This window comes from Hoplias malabaricus, chromosome Y, assembly GCF_029633855.1.
Source record: "Hoplias malabaricus isolate fHopMal1 chromosome Y, fHopMal1.hap1, whole genome shotgun sequence".
Lineage (NCBI taxonomy): Eukaryota > Metazoa > Chordata > Actinopteri > Characiformes > Erythrinidae > Hoplias > Hoplias malabaricus.
Window position 1 is genome coordinate 17,188,598 of NC_089820.1, and position 20,480 is coordinate 17,209,077.

Below are 20,480 nucleotides of genomic sequence, written 5' to 3' on the forward strand. Positions count from 1 at the left end.
TTCAGATAACTAATTATTTAATAAATTCACTTGGCTGCTTCAGACATTCTAGCAAGGTATTTTTAATTTCAAATTTCAATTTCAATGTTTCAGAAAAAGGGGAGCATCTAACTCTCCTTTCCCCTTAGATCTGTGGAACAATCCCCACGTGTGATATATATATATTATTTTTTTATTATTATTTTTTTATTTTCCTCCCCTCTCGATCACACTCACATCGGGTCTATGTGCGTTTGTCTGTCACAGCTGAAAGGTCTGGAAGGTTGTTGATCCAGATTTAAAAAAAAAAAAGTTAAATTATATATTACATAAGAGATGTTAGTTTGCAGAGACCTATATTACAAATGTAGGCTGCCCACAGGGCTTAACTCTGCTGCCCTGCCTGTTTGTGTGTGTGTGTGTGTGTGTGTGTGTGTGTGTGTGTGTGCGTGCGTGCGTGTGTTATGTAATGAGATATCGTGCGGCTGTTTGGTGTTGTGTTGGGTCTGTCTCTGGTCACTAGGCGGCGCTGTGAGTCTCCTCTGATAAACTGCTGCAACATAATGCTCCTCTCAGCGTGGATTACGGTTCCAGATCAATAAGAACAGAAGTTAAAATTGTGAGAACGGAGAGGGTATTGTCAGCGCGTGTCAGGTGGGTCTGTTTCTGTGTTTTCAAACGTGATTTGTGATTTTTCTTTTTCTCTCTAATCACACCAAAGTGCCAAGAACGCGTCGCAACTCAGGATTAGTGTTTGTTTACTTAAGCTGCTCCTGTCCCACATTAGTTTTTCGAAGTGTGTTGCGTGTGTTTAACCCGTGCACTTGTCTTAGTTCATGTTCATTCCCGACAGGAATTTTCATCTTCGAGTAGAGTTTCATTTCTCTGTGCAGACACTTCTGGTGACAGGTTAGACCTTTGAATGCCTGTAATGATTGAAAATGAAGCGTGGTATGTTGCATGTACATACGTTTACGAGAGAACAATCAAATATTCTTTATTTTGATCTGTAGCAATAATATAATAAATAATGTTTTCTGTTGTACACACCCCCTTCTTACTCACTGAGAGCAGCTTGCCTACGTCTGCAGAAAGCAGAAGATTGCTTCTTTTTTGCCAACCCCTTATTCCTGTTTTCTATTTCACCTTAAAATGAGTTGATAAAATTATACTGCTGCTTTGTTTAACAGTGTAAGGTGGAATAGAAAGTTCAGCCTCAAAGTTACAATGTGGTGGTATTTACCTAAGAGGTCTATATCTGTGCGTACATACATATAATGTTGAACCACTTAGGGTTGAAAATGGCTCCTTAAAAGTTGTTTAAAAATAATGTAGTGCTTTACTTGTCCACTCCATTGCCACCTAAAATGCGTCAGCTGTGGCCTAATGTTTAGAGAAAAGGTCTTAGGACTGCAATATCATTGGTTCGATTCCCACAACCAGCAGGTAAATTGGAGGCGGTGGGAGTGAAGAAACAAACTGGGGTTCCTTGAGCAAGGCACTGAACCCACAACTGCACCCAAAGTGCTCTGGATGGCCCCCCGCCACTTTGGGTGTTTGTTCACAGCCCTTAGCTCACTAGTGTGTGTGCACTTATTTGAATGTATTCAAAGAACTTTCTGAACAAATGCTGTTAATTGTAAGACACTCCCTTGTGTAGGTTATGAGGCTAATAAACCTTTAATTACCCTGAAGCATATGATACAAAACATGTGGCGAAATAATCAGGAATGAAAAAGAATTTCATTTCAAAATGCTGTATTTCCACAACAGTTTTGGGTATAATGAGGTTTTTGAAAAGAACAACAGTTGAATAATGAAACCTAATGTGTCGCATGACATGTTCATTTCTGGTGTTAATCATAATATAATAATAGTCATTCTTTAATGTGTAAAACCTGCTCTCAGTGACGTATATACAAACGACTGTGCCCTATAATGGAAGAAAAGATTGTGAAGAGGAACAACCACCCCATGGTTGTTTTTTGAGTGATTGTTCTCCTGCGTTGTGAAAATTCGTACCTTTTGTCTCATAGCATGATCAAATGAATCCAAAAAGAAATCTGGATAAAGTTTAGTTTAATGAAGTCCATGTGAAGCTGACAGAGACTCTCTGGGTTGGGGGTGGGCTTTTCAAGATTTGGAGCTCTGAGTTAAAGGTACACTGTGTTCTTTCTCAGTGACTTACATTCATTGAGACCTTGGGACTCATAACTTCCTCAGAAATGGCAAACAAAAGGGTAGACTTTTCAGTATAGTGTTTTTTTTTTTGCCTCTTTATGCCATGAAACCTGAACTGACACGAGGAAATCATGAATTTGCCACAGGCATCCATAGATAGATAGATAGATAGATTCACAATTGATCAATCTAAGCAACTCACACTACTATTTAACCATATTAATTCAGTGGAACTGGCAACAGCTGTAAACAATAATTTCTCAGTATTAAAATCTAAGAAGAGCTCAACCAGTTGTCGTGTTTTTTGAGAAAACCCATCTAAACACTTCAGCTAATGCATTGTCTCTGATTGTGTCAAATAATGAATGTGAACAGGGCTGTGTTCTTTTTAGAAGTGTCAGTAGAACAGGGCTCCAGAAGTGCGCCACAGTGCTGGAGTTAGTTGGTGTTGGGTTCCTCTTGCCCTGCGGGTGCACAAGGGTGGAAGGGGTGTGAGGCAGCTGGTTTTCTCAGCGAATCCAAACACGCTTCTGAACACAGGCTTGATTTTCTGCTCTGCTAGTAATAACTTCTGACAGGGGAGCCATTGACGGCATATTCACACACAACATGTACTCAAACTGTTCTCACCCTGACACTCCAACACTCAGGTACACACCCCCGTTCTAGCCTTCAGGGCAATTCCATAATGTTTTCAAAATTTCTGGAGAGTTTAAAAGCTGTAAGGTAAAAAAAAGAATGGTTTCATAATAATGTAGTAGGTAATAGTACTTAAATATACAGACTTAAGTTTTGTTACACAGGTGGTGATAGGATAAGCCTCATGTTAAGAGCACAAATATAACCTTTTTACTTTAGGGGATAACCTCATACAACAATGTGTTTGGCATCACTCAGTGTATACATAACCAATTCATGGATTATTGTCTCGTGACAAGGCTTTTATAGACTTTAAAAGCTTTGGGCATCTGGTTCCTATTAACATCATTGTGAAGAAATTTCACTCATCAAATTTCACAGGGATGGCACATTTCCTATCAAACAATGATAATTCTGCACAAATGTTCTGTGTAACACCCCTTTATTGTGGTGTATTAGATGGCTTCTATTGCCAGTGTCATTGCCCACTTCCTCAGCAGTCACCTAGAGAATTCCCTTACACACCATGTATATGGAGTCAGCAGTGTGGGCAGTGTTTTTGTGGAACATAAGATATCAGCTTGGGTGACATGTACAAACTGTGGATGTTGAAAGGTCTGTGAGATAGGACAGTTAACAATGACAGAAAGGGCTCACTGTGTTGGCCTGTTATTTCTATTTTGCAGTCAACACATAGCTGTGAAATAGCTTGTGAAAGCTGCTGACTTTTACATAAGACGTACTTGACATTATTCTAGGTTAGTATTCCATTACAGTCCCAACACTTGGAAGCATTGGAAGTCAAAATCAACATGACATGGGCATGTTTCTGAGAGATAATGGAGGGTTAAGAAAAAGGGTTTCATGAAATGTACTTAGAATGTACTTCTCAGAAAACTGTCACTGTGGTGGTACTTTTGTAAGGTGAAACAGTCATGGGTACATATTCAATACTTTTAGTTAGGGAACATAACTGTACTGTTTTCTGTAATAATGACGTTTTAATGTAGGAACGTCTAACCAGGAATGCATCAAAATCAGGTCCTTTGGGGGTCCTGACCATTGTAGAACAAGGTGAAATGAAAACGTATTCAGAACAATTAGAACTACGGACTGCTCTTATGTTACCTGGAGTTTATAAAATGGCAATGTGTGTAAAAAAAAAAAATGTACACAAAAATTAAACACTTGCCTGTTGCTAAATGTACAAATTTTGTGCACAATGCACATTTTGAAGTGCAGGAAACAGCTGGTGTTCATGACATTGTTAAGTAAAACCTGTGCTGATTGGAAATGGAGAACATGGTGCTGAAATGCTGTGTTTCTTGGGCTAACAGATGAAAAAGCCCCAATATCTGTCTCACACTGGCTATGTGGAAGTGAAGTAGACTGGGTCATGGCTTGTTTTCATATGGGCAGTTTGCATGTGGAAAAACGCCTCAAGCCCCAGATGTTCTTTTGAAAAATAGACCGAAACTGAAGACAAGAGAATGCGAGAATGTGTGACATTCATTTGATGTAAGAAAAAGCAAGGGGACCCTGTAACTGAACATTTGCTGTTATGGCAAAAGGTGACATCAAAAAGTGGTGTAAGCATGTGCTTACCATTTAAAATCACTCCTAAATAAAGTGGATTTGTTGAGCTTTGTTGGATTAGAGGCTTATGTAGAGGTGTAGAACATTTTACGCTTGCAGTGGTGTGTGCCTTCTTGCTGTAGCTTGATTGCTGATAAACCCTCAAGGCCTACAATCCCACAGTAAACAGGGATGAGAAATGGAGATGGCAGCTAAAGGCAAAACTGGCTTGGCTTTCATATCTGTGAATGGGTGGAGTGTGAGTGTGACTTTTCCCCAAATTATAATTGCATAACTCAATTACCTGAATCAATTATGTCATAAAGCAATTGAATGATAATTATCATCTGTTACATAATTTGGGTTTGAAAATGTGCAAGATTTATAACAGATTTTTAGAGATGAGTTTAATAGTAGTTTGTAGAAATCCCTTTTAAATACTAACTTCATTTTAAGGTGCACCCATTGCTTATACAGACATTCAGCTGTGTATGCACAGCTTGTTTAATCTCTACAGACAAAAAATTAAATTAAATTAAATGCAGCTGCACATGATCGTAAGGTCATCAATGCCAGTGTCAGGTACCAGCAAGAATGGAATAGAATGCCTTTATTATCATTATACACATGTACAATGAGATTAAGAGCCACTCCTTTTACAGTGCAAACATACAAGATATATAATATAACACAGTGACACTCTAAGAATAAAAAAGTAAAATAAAATGGTGCAAAATAGTGTAGAAGAGGATTTCTATATAAAATTACAAAGAATATAAAAAATATATATGGTGTTACATATACATAATTATTGCACGTAAATTGAATATTGCACATCAGTGTTTTTGTCAATTGTATTGTACAGTAAGTGGATAAGACGTCCAGAGGGATGGGAGGTTAGATTGTTCAGGAGAGTTCAGTGTGGTTTTTTCAGGAAAAAACTGTTCTTGAATCGATTTGTCCTTGTTCTGATCATCTGTAGTGCTTCCCCGAGGGTAACAAGTCAAACAATTCAAAGCCTGGATGAGAGCTGTCCTTACTTATATTTGTTGTTCTGGTCAAGCAGCGTGATGTGTAGATGTCCATCAGGGAGTGGAGAGGGTAACCGATTATCTTCTGTGTACTCTCTGAAGCCTCCCCCTGATAGCCATGCTGCAGCTGCCATACCACACTGTGATACAGTATGTGAGCAAGCTTTCTATGAACGTGTGGTAGAAGGTCAGCAACAATTCAGATTCCAGGCTGATTCCTGAGGACTCTCAGGAAGTGTATCCACTGCTGAGCCTCCTTAATGATCGCTGTGGTGTTGTCTTTCCAGTTAAAGTCAGTGGACATAAGGATGTTGAGGAACTGAAAAGTGTGGACCCTCTCCATGCAGCTAAAGGGAAGGGGTAAAGTTTCCCTTCATTGGGCTGTGGTGCAGTTCTGTAAATTTAACTGCAGTGATAGAGGATCATTTATAATTTTTGGAATGAGTTGGAGTGTTAATTGAGCTTAGTATATGACTTTACTAATGTTCTTGTGGCTAAAGCCAATCAGATGCTCACAGCCATGTCCCAATATCTATATTCCTAAATACTGGAAATGTAGAAGCCATTAACGCAGCTAAATGAAACAAACTACATAAACATACATAATTGGATGAGCATGTGTCCAGGAACAGTGACCATATAATGAATGAAATGGATATTAGCATACTGGCATAGATGATACAATGTGAGACATAATAATAATAATAATAATATAATGGGTGACTGTCATTTGGCATTCAGTGATGAACAATTTAAATTTCATTAACTTTTTCCACTTCAAAATGAAAATGAGTGTAGAGTACAGCAAAGGTGACAAAGTAATTAGAGAAATTAGTTGTATATAATGGAACACTGTAATAGACTCTGAGTAATTAAAGTGCCCTTCTAAATGTCCAATGAAAAACATGTATTTCCATGTCAGATTTTAGTTTACTACATTCAAACACAGCAGCTGTTCTTCATATTGTTTGAAGGTTTTCTTGATGAATGGGGCATTATAAGTGCTCCAAAATAATTTGGAATAAAATCTTTATACATAGACTTTTAAATGCCATCGGAAGTAAACAAGGTTTTTTCCTTCTCCTGTTAAGTTGGAGAGACTTAATGTTTTCATTGGACAGCAGCTGTATGGGGCTTTCTTGCTTTTTGTTATTCTATAATCTCTTCCAGAGTTTAACCAGCAGGAGACAGTATTTCAAATCTGAACTGCCTTAATGCTTTTATCAAACCACTGTTGTAAGGGGTAACTCTCAGATTTTTTCTTTGATTGCCCTTGATTAATAAACTTATGACCTAACAATTACATTTTACAAAGCCCATTTGCAAAACTGTTGGGATGTTCTGCAAAATGTAAATAAAAACAAAATGTAATGAACATTTAAACCATACATTTATCCATTCATTGTATGTCCTTCACAGAACGACACACACACACACACACATTCACTCACACACTCACACCTATAGGTACTGTTTTGAGTCGCCAAACCACCTACCAACATGTGTTTTTGGACTGTGGGAGGAAACCGGAGCACCCAAAGGAAACCCACGCAGACACAGGGAGCACACACCACACTCCTCACAGACAGTCACCCGGAGGAAACCCACGCAGACACAGGGAGAACACACCACACTCCTCACAGACAGTCACCCGGAGGAAACCCACGCAGACACAGGGAGAACACACCACACTCCTCACAGACAGTCACCCGGAGGAAACCCACGCAGACACAGGGAGAACACACCACACTCCTCACAGACAGTCACCCAAAGAAAACCCACGCTGACACAGGGAGAAAACACCACACTCCTCACAGACAGTCACCCCGAGGAAACCCATTCTGACACAGGGAGAACACACCAAACTCCTCACAGACAGTCACCTGGAGCAGGACTTGAACCCTTAAACCATACAGTTAACCGAAAGCCGTAAAATGTCAATATTTTAAATGTTGACACTGCAAATGTTTGTTGTTTTTAAAAGATATTTGCCTATTTTTTAATTGTTGCCAGCAACATATTAAAAAAAACGTTCAGATGGGGAATGATGACTGTTTACTTCTGTGTTGCATCACATCTCCTTTTAACAACACTTTGGGAACATTTGGGGCCCTGTTTTCCTAGCCATGTGTCTTTGTTGTTCTTAATGTTCTCTTGCCAGCTCCTGCACCTACGAGCTTGCATAGTGGTGTGAGTCAAGCTTCCTTGTTCCTAGTTTTCGTGTATCTATATATAAATAAGCCTTGTCCTTTAGTCTCTTTTTTGGTTATTGTTGTAATCTTTCATTGTGGAATTATTATTTATTTTTTGTGATGTTATATTTTTCCCCACAGGATGGAATTCCCAGTGGACTTGTTGGCCACTGTGGATCTAAAAGCCCTGGAGGAGTCAGCTGAAACAATTTTTTCTCAACTCCACAGAAATCCAGACATTTATGAGTCCCTCAGACTTCCTGATTCCAGGGAGGTAAGACGTTTTACAGGATCATAATTTTACCACCATCCACCATTTTACAATACCAATAAACATTACCCTTATTTTTGATTATTTATCATTTTTACTTTTTTTACTCCGTTGAAATGTCACCTCATATGGGTCAGTCCTGTGTTAAATAGGTCCATGCCACTAGGTGTCAGTATAATGGAAGCTTAATAAATGAAGAATTAATCACTGAAGTAAGTGACTGATTCCAACTTTTAATGGTTGAAGTCATTCTTGGGATAAATACTAAGTGATTTAATTTAGTTATTTTACAAAATATTCTGATTTGCATGCCAAAGGTTGATTTTCTACAGAACAAACAATAAAGATACCACAAAAGAAATAAAAATAAATTTTTTCAAGTAATGAAGCTTCCGCTTTATAGATCTGCTCACAATGATGATGTCCTAAATGGATTATTATTATTATTATTATTATTATTATTATTTATGTAGGTAGAGACTGGATGTAATGTATGCTTCATGCCTCTATTTGGAGGTGACAGTAAAGGAAAGGTACTTGCTCTGCTGTCACCAGGAGAAAAAGGTAAATTGCAAAATTATTTTTAACACTTAGCTGACATATTGGTAAGACTAATTATTGAATTGTATTATAATGCGCTCTGTTTTGTTTAATCTTGTCAGTTTTAGGACTGTATCTGCGGGATCAGTGGTGGTCAACTGAAGATATTCTAAAAACATCAGACCCCTCAAGAAAAGGACTTCTCGAGGTGCCTTTGTGAAAACAAACATTACACATTTCTCAGAAGCTTTTGTCATCTACAACACAAGTATTTGTCAATATAGTTTTTATTGGTAATGTACTATTTACATACATTACATACATACATATCAAGGTACATATTTTCACTTAAAAAAACAAAAACAAATGTATCTCAAAATGCTAACTTTATTGTTGAAGGAAATGCTCTAAAATCAGTGGATTGGCCTTGTTTTACTGAAATTTTCACCACCTTCCACAAGTTCACAAATTCCACAAGGCATTCAGTGGAAAACACATTGTCTGAATGACAGCAAGTTCCTCCAAATCTGGTATATTGTGTTCAGCATTAATGGTTCCCTCACAGATGTGTAAGTCACCCATGCCATGTGCACCAATGAACCCCATACCATCATGGATGCTGGCTTTTGAACTGTGCACTTATAACAAGCCGGATGGTCCCTCTCTTCAACACTGAGGATGCGGCATCCGTGATTTTCAAAAAGAATTGAATATTTAGATATGTTGGTACCATTTTAGAATAAGACTCTTCCAATAAGGGTTTATAAATGGCTTAAAATCTATTGATTTATAATTATTCATTGTGTGTTGTGAGCTCATGTCTGAGCTTAGTCTTTCCCTTGATATTTTCAGTAAATTCTCTGACACATTCGGTACTAGACAAAATGAGGTCACTGTCACACTTCCTATCTCTATTCCTATTTGTGTTACAAAGGATTATTAATGACCTTTAATATGTTTGCAACTTACTTAATAACCAGGTAATAAACAGGCATTTAAACCATTTAAAAGCCTAATTGTAGTCTTATTTCAAACTGGTACTGATTTGTTGTACCACAGAACACTTATTTCACTTTGCCTCCATCAAATTAAATGATCCAGAGAAGGCAGCGGTTCCTGTTTATATTTTTCTTTCTTTGCATTTTAAACTTTCTAATTGTTTAAAATTTTTGAATGCAGCAATAGACTGTGTTTACAGACAATGGTTTTGGGAAGTGATCAATCACTGAGCATATGCAATGATTTCCAGTGCAGAACTGCATCTGTTTTTAATTAAGTGCCACCTTGCCACGCGTAATCACAGACAGTTAGTATTGATTTTGCACTTGTTTCAACATTTGCAATATTGGCTTTGAGCTTTTTCAATACAATACAGGGCTTAAATGATTTGCATATCATTACAATCTGTATTTATTTATTTATATTGTACACAATTTTCAAATACAAAGAATAGAATATATATTATTATTTATTTCCAGGTTAGAACCCCTGTAGAGAGGATCGTTCTGTATGTTCTGAATAGGATCATATACAGAATGAAGGAGAAAGCCAACAATGATGTCATCTTTCCCCTCCATGAAGAAGATGAAGTTGCCAAAATCCTCTGGAAAGATGGAGAGGCTGTTGGCTTTTATTCAGTCAAAACTAAGGGTACCACTGGCCTTTTAATGCAGTGTAAATGTTATTAATATGCATAAAATGTTATTTACTGTTTTCTTTTTTTGTTTGTTCTGATAAATAGATAGCTTGTGCAGAAAGTTCATAACAGAGTGTTATCAGCTTCCTGTCATGGATGCTATATTCATCAGGAAGTATTTCCGTGGCCATGGCTATGGCTTACAGATGCTGGAGGACTATGTCAGCAGTTTCAGAAATGATTATGTTGGTTTGAAATACCCACTTTCCCCAGCAATGTACAAAGGTATTACTTTAAACTGTTAATTGCCAAATTGTGGCTTCTGTGTGGCTTTTGTCTTCAAAAGTGTCTTTTTTTTAATACAGTTTGTAAAAAATATCTCAGCACATACTCAGGAAACAAAGAGCTGTTGTGGGAGGTACAGGACACAGGAGCCCGTTCTGACAGAACTCTAATAGCTAGAAAGCTAGAGACAATGGAACTTAAGGGTAAGCTGTGATACTAAGATGGTTCAGTGGAACACTTAAGTGTTTAAAGCAGATTAAGTCCATTTTAAAGGTAAGATGTGTTGTTACTGTTGATTAATTTCAGGCATAATGTCTTAACAGGGGATCATCAGGTTGTGAGGAATTTGAATTTTGAGGCAGAGAACACTGATGTCCCATTGGAAACAGTAAATACACAGGAACAGGAGACAAGGAAGTACACCGAGGAAGTTGTGGTATGTAACTCATTGCATTTATTATCATGAACATGGCTACTCTCACAACATTATTTAACAAAAAAGTGAACATAACCCTGATGTTTATCATCTCATTAATTTTAGGATGAGGTGGTCCAGATTAAAAAAAGAAAAGGCAAGTGAAGCCTAGCCTTGTAATGACGGTACACTTTTGCACACTATAAATCACTCACACCTTCTGCAGGCATGCAAGTTACATGAAGCATTACCTTTCCAAGATCTCATTTTAATTCTTTTAATATTTTAGAGGCTCAGAAAAAACCTGTTACAACACATGCTCAAAGCAGCTGTCTGAAGCGCAAAATGCTTGGAGAAGACACAGGAGCAACAACAGAGAAAATGATAAGGTTAAATAAAACTTACTGTGTAACACTTCCACGTGATATATTTCACTAAAGATGAAGAATGATATTATGATGATACAAAAGATGTCTTGTTTGTGACACTATTTTAAAACTGTACTTGATACAGGGCTGAGGGCACTGAGAGTGGAATTCAATGTGCAGTGGAAGAGTCAACACATGAAGTTGTAGGAAGTTTACTAAATATAACTAAGGCAGATCTGAAGGTATGACTGATACTTAAAAAATAAATAAATTGGCTCTAGCATTTGAAATATGTTTGTTATATAATTTTAATGTTTGCAGGATACGACTGTCACGGTGACTCATGGTGAGATAAACGTACTGGATGTTACTCATGTTCATTGTGAAGAACAAATAGATCGGACCACCGAAGCAGAAGATTATATGCTCAATGCATGTCCTTCAACCAAACCTGGTGCAGAACCAGCTACAGTAGCTGCAGAAAAAGCTGTTGAGAAAAGAGAGTTACACCAAATAACTCCTTTTACAGAAATCCAGAGTATGAAGAGCAATGAGGAAACAGAATTTGTGAAATCTTTTGAGGCCATCAGTGGTCCAGTTAAACTACAGCCTTTACAAGTTCAGCAAGTGATAGAGGTGGATATTTCTAAGATGACACCAGGAATTGAAGTGGTAAAAGAACGAACCGAATATGAGGCAGGAAATAAAGAGGAGAAGTCTGAACAGACTGTGGTAGATGTAGCTAGTATAGGAGAGGGGACAAATGCAACAAGTGAAGAAATTACATTTCTGCCGAGACATAGCCACCAGACTCAATCTGATCTTGAACCATTTATAGGAGACAATAAAACTTCAGGAACTGCAGTTTTGGGAAAAAGCCACGATGTAAAACTGTGTTCATCAGAAGCTAGAGCTGAATCCAAACAAATATCAACACACAGGAGCAAAGCATTGCATAAAAAGGAAAGTTCACAAGCAGTGGACAAACCTGAAAATGAAGAACACCAGAAATTAAGAATTGAGCTAGAGAAGAAATGGGAAGTAGTGAACATAGAAAACGATGCTAACGGGGCATGTTCGAGTGAAATTATACAGCAGGTGGATGTTATGACTGAAAAAGTACTAAGAGAGAAAGAAAATGTGGTTGTATTAGGTGAAGATGTTAAGACAGGTGGTGAAAATATAATATCAAAAGAAATATGTCAAGAAAGACCAAGTGAAGAGGAAACGTTGGTTCATTCTGATGTAGAACAAACAGAGGGATGGGAGAATGAATCTTCAATAGAGGTATTGCCACCACAGAAGCAAACAGAAATAGCAGATGATGTAGAAAAAGACATTGCAGTAGAGGCAAATGAAGCAGGCATAGGGAATATGACAATGAGTGAAAATGTGGTTGGTGGTGCTGAAGAAAGCGAAGAAATTGAAAATGAAAACTTGGAGATTGCAGAAGGTACTGTTGCTAAGAATGCAGCTGGAATTTTAGAGCTGTCTGTGACAGAAAAGGAACATTTGGAAGAGGTGCAAAAGGAGAGACATATGAAAGAAACTGGAAAGGACAAGGAAGAGCCAAGTCATGATAATGCAGTCAAATCAGATTACAGATTAGAGCAAGCTGAACAGCAAAAGTCGTATGATACAGAAGGCTTGGGCTCTACAGGAAAACACAAAGATGAAAAATTACACCTTGAAACACAATTAAGACGTGCACAAAGATTTAAAGGTCAGTCTGTAGAAGGTGAACTGACCATGAGAGTTCTCAGAAGTGGTACAAAATCAGTCACAACCATTTCTAAACAAAGTCCTGTACCAAATACCAACACTGGAAAGCAACAAGAGCAATTTGCAGTCTGCAGTCAATTTGGTGAGTCTGGGATTGAGGAGAAGGAAGATGTTATGGAGTTTCACACTGGAATTGCAAATGCCAATATTACCAGTGTAGTGGATATTGTAAATGTAAAAGACACTGCTCAGGAGAAGATTCCAATGGAAAATATATATTTAGAACCAGAAACAACTGATGACCATGCCCCCAAAGAAGTGGAATATGGTTCACACTATGAAACAATTGAAGATGATCAGAAATTAATAGCTGAGGACAGTGAAGATCCTGAACTTAAAGGGAAAACAATACAATTGTCAGTTACAAAACTTGCTGAAGATGAGGTGAATGAACAACCTGCAGACATTATACAGGGGAATAAATTGACAGGAAATGAAGATGTAGTGATGGCTGTGGTTATGGACAAACCTGATGAGAGCAGTACTGAAGGAGCTGAAGGAAATAAAGATGAAATGGTGGAAGCTGGGGGTGGAGACATGTCAAAGGATGAAGACAGAGACTCGACTTGTGCAGGGCAAGACCAGGTTGAGTTGCTGCAAAAAGAGGAACCTCCTAAAGACACCAAAAACCTTCAAGAAATCCAAGACAATGAGGAAGCACAAATTAAAGACACCAGTAAACCAGTTCCTGGTGATGAGCAAAAGAAATTAGATAATCAGACTGAACCAACTGAAGAAGATGATTCAGAAATGGCACACAGCACACACTCAACAGGAAAACATGTTGCCAGACAAAGATTAAACTATTCAACACCATCAAGACATTCTCCTGTATTTAAAGGTCAGCCTGTAGAAGGTGAACTGGCAAGAAGAGTTCTCAGAAGTGGTACAAAATCAGTCACAAACATTTTCAAACAAAGACATGTACGACATGTTAAAACAGTAAAGCAACAAGAGGAAAGTGCACAAGCAGTTGGTGAGCCTGAAGCTGAGGAGAAGGAAGAAGTTATGGAATCACACACTGGAGGTGGAGATAGAGATAAAACCGAGTCAGTAAACATTGCAAAAGAAGGGGTTAGTGAAAATCTGATCACTTTACAGGACAGTGGCCTTGTGGACACAACGGTGGAAGAAGACAACTTAGAACCAAAAACAACTGATGAACTTGAACTAAAAAAACTGGCAGAAAAAGTGGAAGATGGTTCACTCACTGAAACAACTGAAGATGGTCAGAAAATAGCAATTGAGGATCTTGAAGGTCCTGAAGTTGTCAGATATGTTGGAACAGAAGTTGAAGGAAACACAACAAAACAGTCAGTTACAGATCCTGTTGAAGAGAGGGTGGAGGAACCACCTGCAGAAAATTTACAGGAGAATGTTCAAAATGTTGTAGAATCCACATCAATTTTCACTCTCCAAACAGCTGCCACTGTACTTGTGGATTTTAATAAAGTTATCTCCAAACAAACAATTGAGTGTGAAAGTAAGGATGAAACATCACAATCTCTGGAGAACACAGTTCAGGTGCTAGATCAAACACCAAACATTGAAGCAGAAAAAGATGAGAACAAAGAAGTAAATCAAACATCTTTAATTGAACAAAATGAAAAGGGACAGTCAACTGGAGATGAGGCTGTTACCGAAATAACAGAGCTTCAGGAAGAGATGAGAGTAGAGGAATCTGTGAAAGAAATCCTAGATGATCAGTTTATGGTAATAGAATCTTCTGTAGAAGGAGCTGAAAATACACTAGAAGCGTGTTCAAGTAAAACAACCCATAAAGTTGATCAGGAGGTTATACCATCTGCTCAAGAGGAGACTGTCCAGGAAGGCTCACCTGAGGAAGAGACACTGCTTATAAAGAGCAGAAATCTCAGACGTAGAACAGTAAAAGTTATATCTACACCTCAAAGAAAATGTAAACACCCTCAAACAACAGGCATAGAATTGACAGGAAATGAAGATGTAGTGGTGGCTGTGGTTATGGACAAACCTGACGAGAGCAGTACAGAAAGAACAGAAGGAAATAAAGATGAAATGGTGGAAGCTTTGGGTGGAGACTTGTCAAAGGATGAAGATAGACACTCGACTTGTGCAGGGCAAGGCCAGGTTGGGTTGCTGCAAGAAGAGGAACATCCTAAAGACACCAAAAACCTTCAAGAAATCCAAGACAATGAGGAAGCACAAATTAAAGACACCAGTAAACCAGTTCCTGGTGATGAGCAAAAGAAATCAGATAATCAGACTGAACAATTTGAAGATGATTCAGCTACAGCAGACAACACAGCCTCAACAGGAAAACAAGTTGCCAGACAAAGATTAAACTATTCAACACCATCAAGACATTCTCCAAGATTTAAAGGTCAGTCTGTAGAAGGTGAACTGGCAAGAAGAGTTCTCAGAAGTGGTACAAAATCAGTCACAACCATTTTCAAACAAAGACATGTGCGACATGTTAAAACAGTTACAGATCCTGTTGAAAAGAGGGTGGAGGAACCACCTGATGAAATGGCCCAAAAGGAGGATGAGCAGAATGTTGTGGAATCCACATCAGATTTCACACATCGAAAAGCTGAAGCTGTGCTTGTGGATTTCAGCACAGTTTTCCCCAAACAAACAAGTGAAAGTGAGACTGCAGAGGGATTATCAGAGTCTATGGTAGAGGTCATTCAGGTGTTGGATAAAACAGGCAATGAAAAAGAGAAGCTGATTCCGGCAGAAAAAAATCTGAGATATGAAACTGCAGAAGAAATTATATTAGAAGATGTGGCAGAAATACAGACAGGTAAGGATGAACAACACCAGAAGGAGAAGCAAGAAACTACCTCTGGTCATTTGGAAAGTGTGCAGGAAAGCTCACCTGAAGAAGAGACACACATTATCACCAGCAGAAATCTCAGACAGAGAACAGTAACAGTTATATGCACACCTCAGAAAAAACCTAAACGTCTCCAAAAAGCAGAGATAGAAATGACAGAAAACAAACATATTATGGATATAACTGGTAGGTGCTATATAGAAGAATCAGAAAAGGAAAATGAAATGATGGAAGCAGAGGTCAGTGCTGATGCAGAGAGAGTTCCAGAATCAATTGTTACAGAACAACAACAAGAGATCAACCAATATCAAGAAATCACAGATACTATGAAATTAATCATTAACGTCGGTGAGTCAAGTCATGCTGATCCAGCAGAAGTTGCTGGTGTTACTGAAGTAGATCCAGAAAGTAATGCACAAGAACAAAAAATTTCAGAGTCTGCTGAAGAACATACAACTGAGAGTCTTATTCCTAAATCCCAACATAGTCATATCAGCATGTCCCTAGAAGAAAGTGTAACCAAAGAAGAAGGGACAAAACAGACAGAAGACAGAGTTCCAGAGCTAATGCAAGAGAAGGAAACTGTGAATGAGAATACTTCTACTGTCCAAACGGCAAGTCAGATTGATGTAAAGAAATCAGATACTCACGTTGAACTGTCTGAAGAAGAACAGGAACAGAAAAAACAAGCAGACAATGGAAAGTCAGAATCTAGAACACAGTCAAGACAATTTGCAGATCAACCTATAAGTACATTGGTTACAAGAGTTCTCAGAAGCACTACAAAACAAATCTATTCTAAACCCAGTCAGCAGTACTCACATCGGACCACAGCTATGATACAGAATGTAGAAAATGAACAAGCAAAGGATAAATCTGAAGGGAAGAAAAAGGACATGGTGGAGTTTCAGACTGACATTACAAAGGGAGATAAAATGGAGGCAGTACTTGTAACCGTTGATGGGGCCACAGAAAGCATGGAAATTTTAGCTGTAGAGGGTATGGCTGAAGAGGAGAGGAAAGTGGAAAATGAATTAGATTTTGAGAAACTCAAGGACATTGAAGTGGAGGAAGACATTAGAGCTAAACAATGTGCTGAACAAGACAAACTTACAATGGAAGATGTGGTTCCATCAGGGTCAACCACAGATGGAGAGAAAATACCAAATATACTTTTTATTGACATTCCAAAAGATACTGAAACTGAAGCTGAAGGTAAGACACCGGCACAGTTATGTGCAGAGTTTGATAAAATGCAAGACAAAGAACCTGTCTCAGACACAGCACATAAAGAGGATGGGCAGTATGGAGTTGATTCCACATCCATTTTCACACTGCAAAAAGCTACTGTTGTGCTTGTGGATTGCAAAACACATCTGGATCAAGCAGCTGATAATGAGACTATTAAAGAAACCTCACAGTTTCAGGTGGAGAAAGAAAAAGAGGTGAATGCTGATGAAGACAAAAATGAAACCAGTGAGGATAAGAAAGAGTTGGAGCAGTCAGTTTCACTGGTTGCACATGAAGAAAATGAACATACAGAGAACAATTCTACAGAAACAAAACATAAGGACAAGGAAGGCTTTAACAAGGCTGATGTTGTAGATGGACATAAATCATTGGGAGAAATTGTAGTCAAAGAACAAAAAATCCTGGAGCAGACAGCAGATAACATGTTTAAGACAAGCCGTGAACAAGTGGAAAGTATCTTGACAGAAGAAAAACTGAAAGATGATACAGTCTCAACGTTTATTTTAGAAGAATCCACAGCATTGCAGACTGAAAAGATAGTGTTCCATACCACTTATGAAAATCAGCAAGAGGTTCAAGAGATTATACACGACCATGGAGAAACCGTCCAGGAAACCTCATCAGAAGATACTCCAGTCATCACATTCAGAAGCCTCAGGCGGAGAACAGTAACAGTCATGTCTACTCCAACACGAAAATTTAAACATGTCCATAAAGCTGAGGTACAAGCAGAGATACACAAAGAATCCTATGGAAATGGAGCTGTAAAACCTCCCTTAATATGTATGTCAACTGAAGGCAATATGTCAGAGAAAAGTGTGGAACCTGCTCATAAAGATGTAAAGGTTTCCACTGAAAGGGAGGAAGAAGAAGGCATTTTGGGAGGGCAGGATATAGGGGAAAAGTTGCTGGCAGAGATAGCTGATGAGGGAGAAGCTATTTTGGGAGAATTTGAAAATAAAGAAAAGGAAGCTATGAAATCAGACACAGCAGTAAGTGTGGAGGTAGGAGCCACAGATGTATCAGAGTTGGGGATCGGTGAAGTAGAACATGAAGATGATAAGAAGATGCATGATTGTACTGACAGAATTGCCCTGGAAGAGGGCTTGGAGCTACCAACTGGTACTCCAGCATACATTGTGTTAGAGACTCAAAAACAAGCAGAGGGAGTGTCAGATGATGGCATTTTGAGGGAAAATACTCAGAATACCACCATGATTAAACCTGCTGAAGAGAAGATTGAAGAGGAGGACTCAGAAGAAGAAGAACTTTCCATCACAAGGAAACTCAGACAAAGAACAATAACATTCAAATCTCCTTTGCGAAGAAAATTAAAGCGTGTCTGTAAAGAAGCAGTGGAGTCACAGACTGAAAAATCACAGCCTGTGAAGGAAGCATTACTGGGGGAAGTATCCAGTGAAAGAAAAACAGTGGAGGTCATTACAGCTGTTGAAGAGAAGAATGAAGTAAGGGTCATTGAGACAAACTCAGATGACAAGGAAGATGCACAAATTGTCTCTGGAGAAACGCAAAATGAAGTTGTCACTTTACCTGATCAGTCAGGGGAAAACATTGCTGAAACTGATGGAGACAAGATAGAGAATATAACTGATGCTGCCAAAGATAAGGTGGAGGGAACTATAGAAGACAGTGATGTCTTAATAAAGGACAATAATGAAATAGATAAAAATACGCGACCAGAAAATACAGATAAGGAAGAAGTATGCAGTGCAAATTGTGAGCAAGAACATGGTCATCAGGAAAATGTTCTGGACAAAGCTGGGGAGCAGTTGCTTCAGAAAACATATGAGGTAGAGTGGAGAATACTAGAAGAACCTAAAGAGGTTAAAGAAAATGAGGATAAAGGGAACCTGTCAGCCACACAAGAAATTCTTGAAGAAGTGGAAGAGGAAGTAGGGATTGAAAGGAGGTCACTGAAGAAGCGAACAGTTAAAGCCACCAGTGAAAGGAAATCTAAACGCATGCACAAACAAGATCAGGATAAAAACACAGAGCAAGCTAACGTTAATCCTGTAACTGAAGAAGAAACAGTGATGGAGGAAGATAATTTGAAGGCAATTGGAGAAATTGACAATGGAGTTCAAGAAGAGAAAGAAATGTTTTCAGAAAAAGCTCAAGACCAAAGAAAACCTGTAGGAGAAGAAACTTATGGAGACACAAATGCAAGCAAGGAAAAAGACAAGGATGGATATATACAGACCCAGGTTACAGATCTTCTAATTGTCTCGGGGGAAGAAACGGAGACTAAGATAGAGGACAGTGAAAAAATGCAGGTGGAACAGGAAAATCAAGTGGAGTCAGATGAACATAAGTTAGCAGAGCATAACATCGGGAACACAGATAAATACGCTACAACAACTGAAACTGTGGAAAATATCAAGGGTCAAACAGAGACAGACCCCAATGAGAAGAATGGAAAGGAATCCAGCGAAATTCATTTCTCTGTAGATGAACGCTTCACTTTGGAATTGGATGAGGAAGATGAGAATAACTGCCAAGAACAAAACAAAATGATGGAGATGGAAGCTTCGGATAAATGTGAAAAACACACCACAGTTAAGAAAGAAGAAGATGCAGCAGGAGCTTCATCTGAACAAAGATCAAAAAAAGGGAAGAAGGCCTTTTTAAAGGAAAGTAAATCTGAAGTCAAAGTTACATCAGAAGCAGATGTGGTTAAAGATAACGAGGGAAAAAATAACTCTCCTCAAAAAAGAAAGGCCAAAGATGACCCATCACCTCGTAGATCTAAACGCTTCGCAACACTAAAAACTGTATAGTTCTTCACCAGTATTGTATTGCACTGTATTCATCTTTGTATGTATCCTCTAAGGGACCAAAAAAATTATAATTACAGCTACTATAATGTTTGCATTATAGTTTTATATGGAAAAAAGGAACAAACAATTTATTACATTTTTTAATTTCCAAATTTGATCATTTTAAAATTTTTATTTTTTCAAGATATTTTGATAGTTTCTATATTTACTATTCTCTACATTAGTAAGCACTTCAATGACATTGCTAAATATTGTCATATTTACAATTTTTGAAAAATATCTTTCATCACTGCGTGTTTTTGTACTGTAAGTTTATATACGGATTTCAAAATGGAAAGGTTGACATCTTTAAACAATTTTGTTTTGGTGAACCATTGCATTTCTTTTGAGCTTATACAAACATTTTTATAAAATAATTTCTAAACATGTTCAGTGGTTTTAGATAATTTCCCAGGGGTTCAGAGCAGTTAAACCATTTTGTACACCTCTGATCCAGTGTTTGCATAATTACCAGCATGGTATGTAAGACAAGAACAACAGATTAAAAACAATTATTGCTCTTGAAAGTATGCTGCAGGTAATGGCGAGGGTCAGAGTTTCTCAATCATTCTTTGCATGTGTATTTTTTTTTGCACTTGACACACCCTACAATGATCTGCATATTAACTCTTCTCTGATCTAAAGTGGGAATGTTAAAACAGATAAATCACTTAACTATG

General features: G+C 38.1%; 2 protein-coding genes across 2 annotated transcripts; both read left to right on the top strand.

Moving 5' to 3' along the window:
* Window positions 1–564: 564 nt before the first annotated feature.
* On the top strand, window positions 565–10,909 carry fam169aa (family with sequence similarity 169 member Aa). The gene is made up of 9 exons (XM_066656459.1): window positions 565–633; window positions 7,739–7,871; window positions 8,342–8,432; window positions 8,531–8,616; window positions 9,887–10,058; window positions 10,150–10,329; window positions 10,410–10,532; window positions 10,653–10,765; window positions 10,871–10,909. Exons 2-9 carry the CDS (start codon window positions 7,740–7,742, stop codon window positions 10,907–10,909), a joined length of 936 nt encoding a protein of 311 aa, XP_066512556.1. The 5' UTR covers window positions 565–633; window position 7,739.
* Window positions 10,910–11,089: 180 nt separating this feature from the next.
* LOC136678402 (microtubule-associated protein futsch-like) lies at window positions 11,090–19,876 on the top strand. The gene is made up of 3 exons (XM_066656460.1): window positions 11,090–11,133; window positions 11,258–11,354; window positions 11,434–19,876. Exons 1-3 carry the CDS (start codon window positions 11,090–11,092, stop codon window positions 19,759–19,761), a joined length of 8,469 nt encoding a protein of 2,822 aa, XP_066512557.1. The 3' UTR covers window positions 19,762–19,876.
* The last annotated feature ends 604 nt before the right edge of the window (window positions 19,877–20,480 follow it).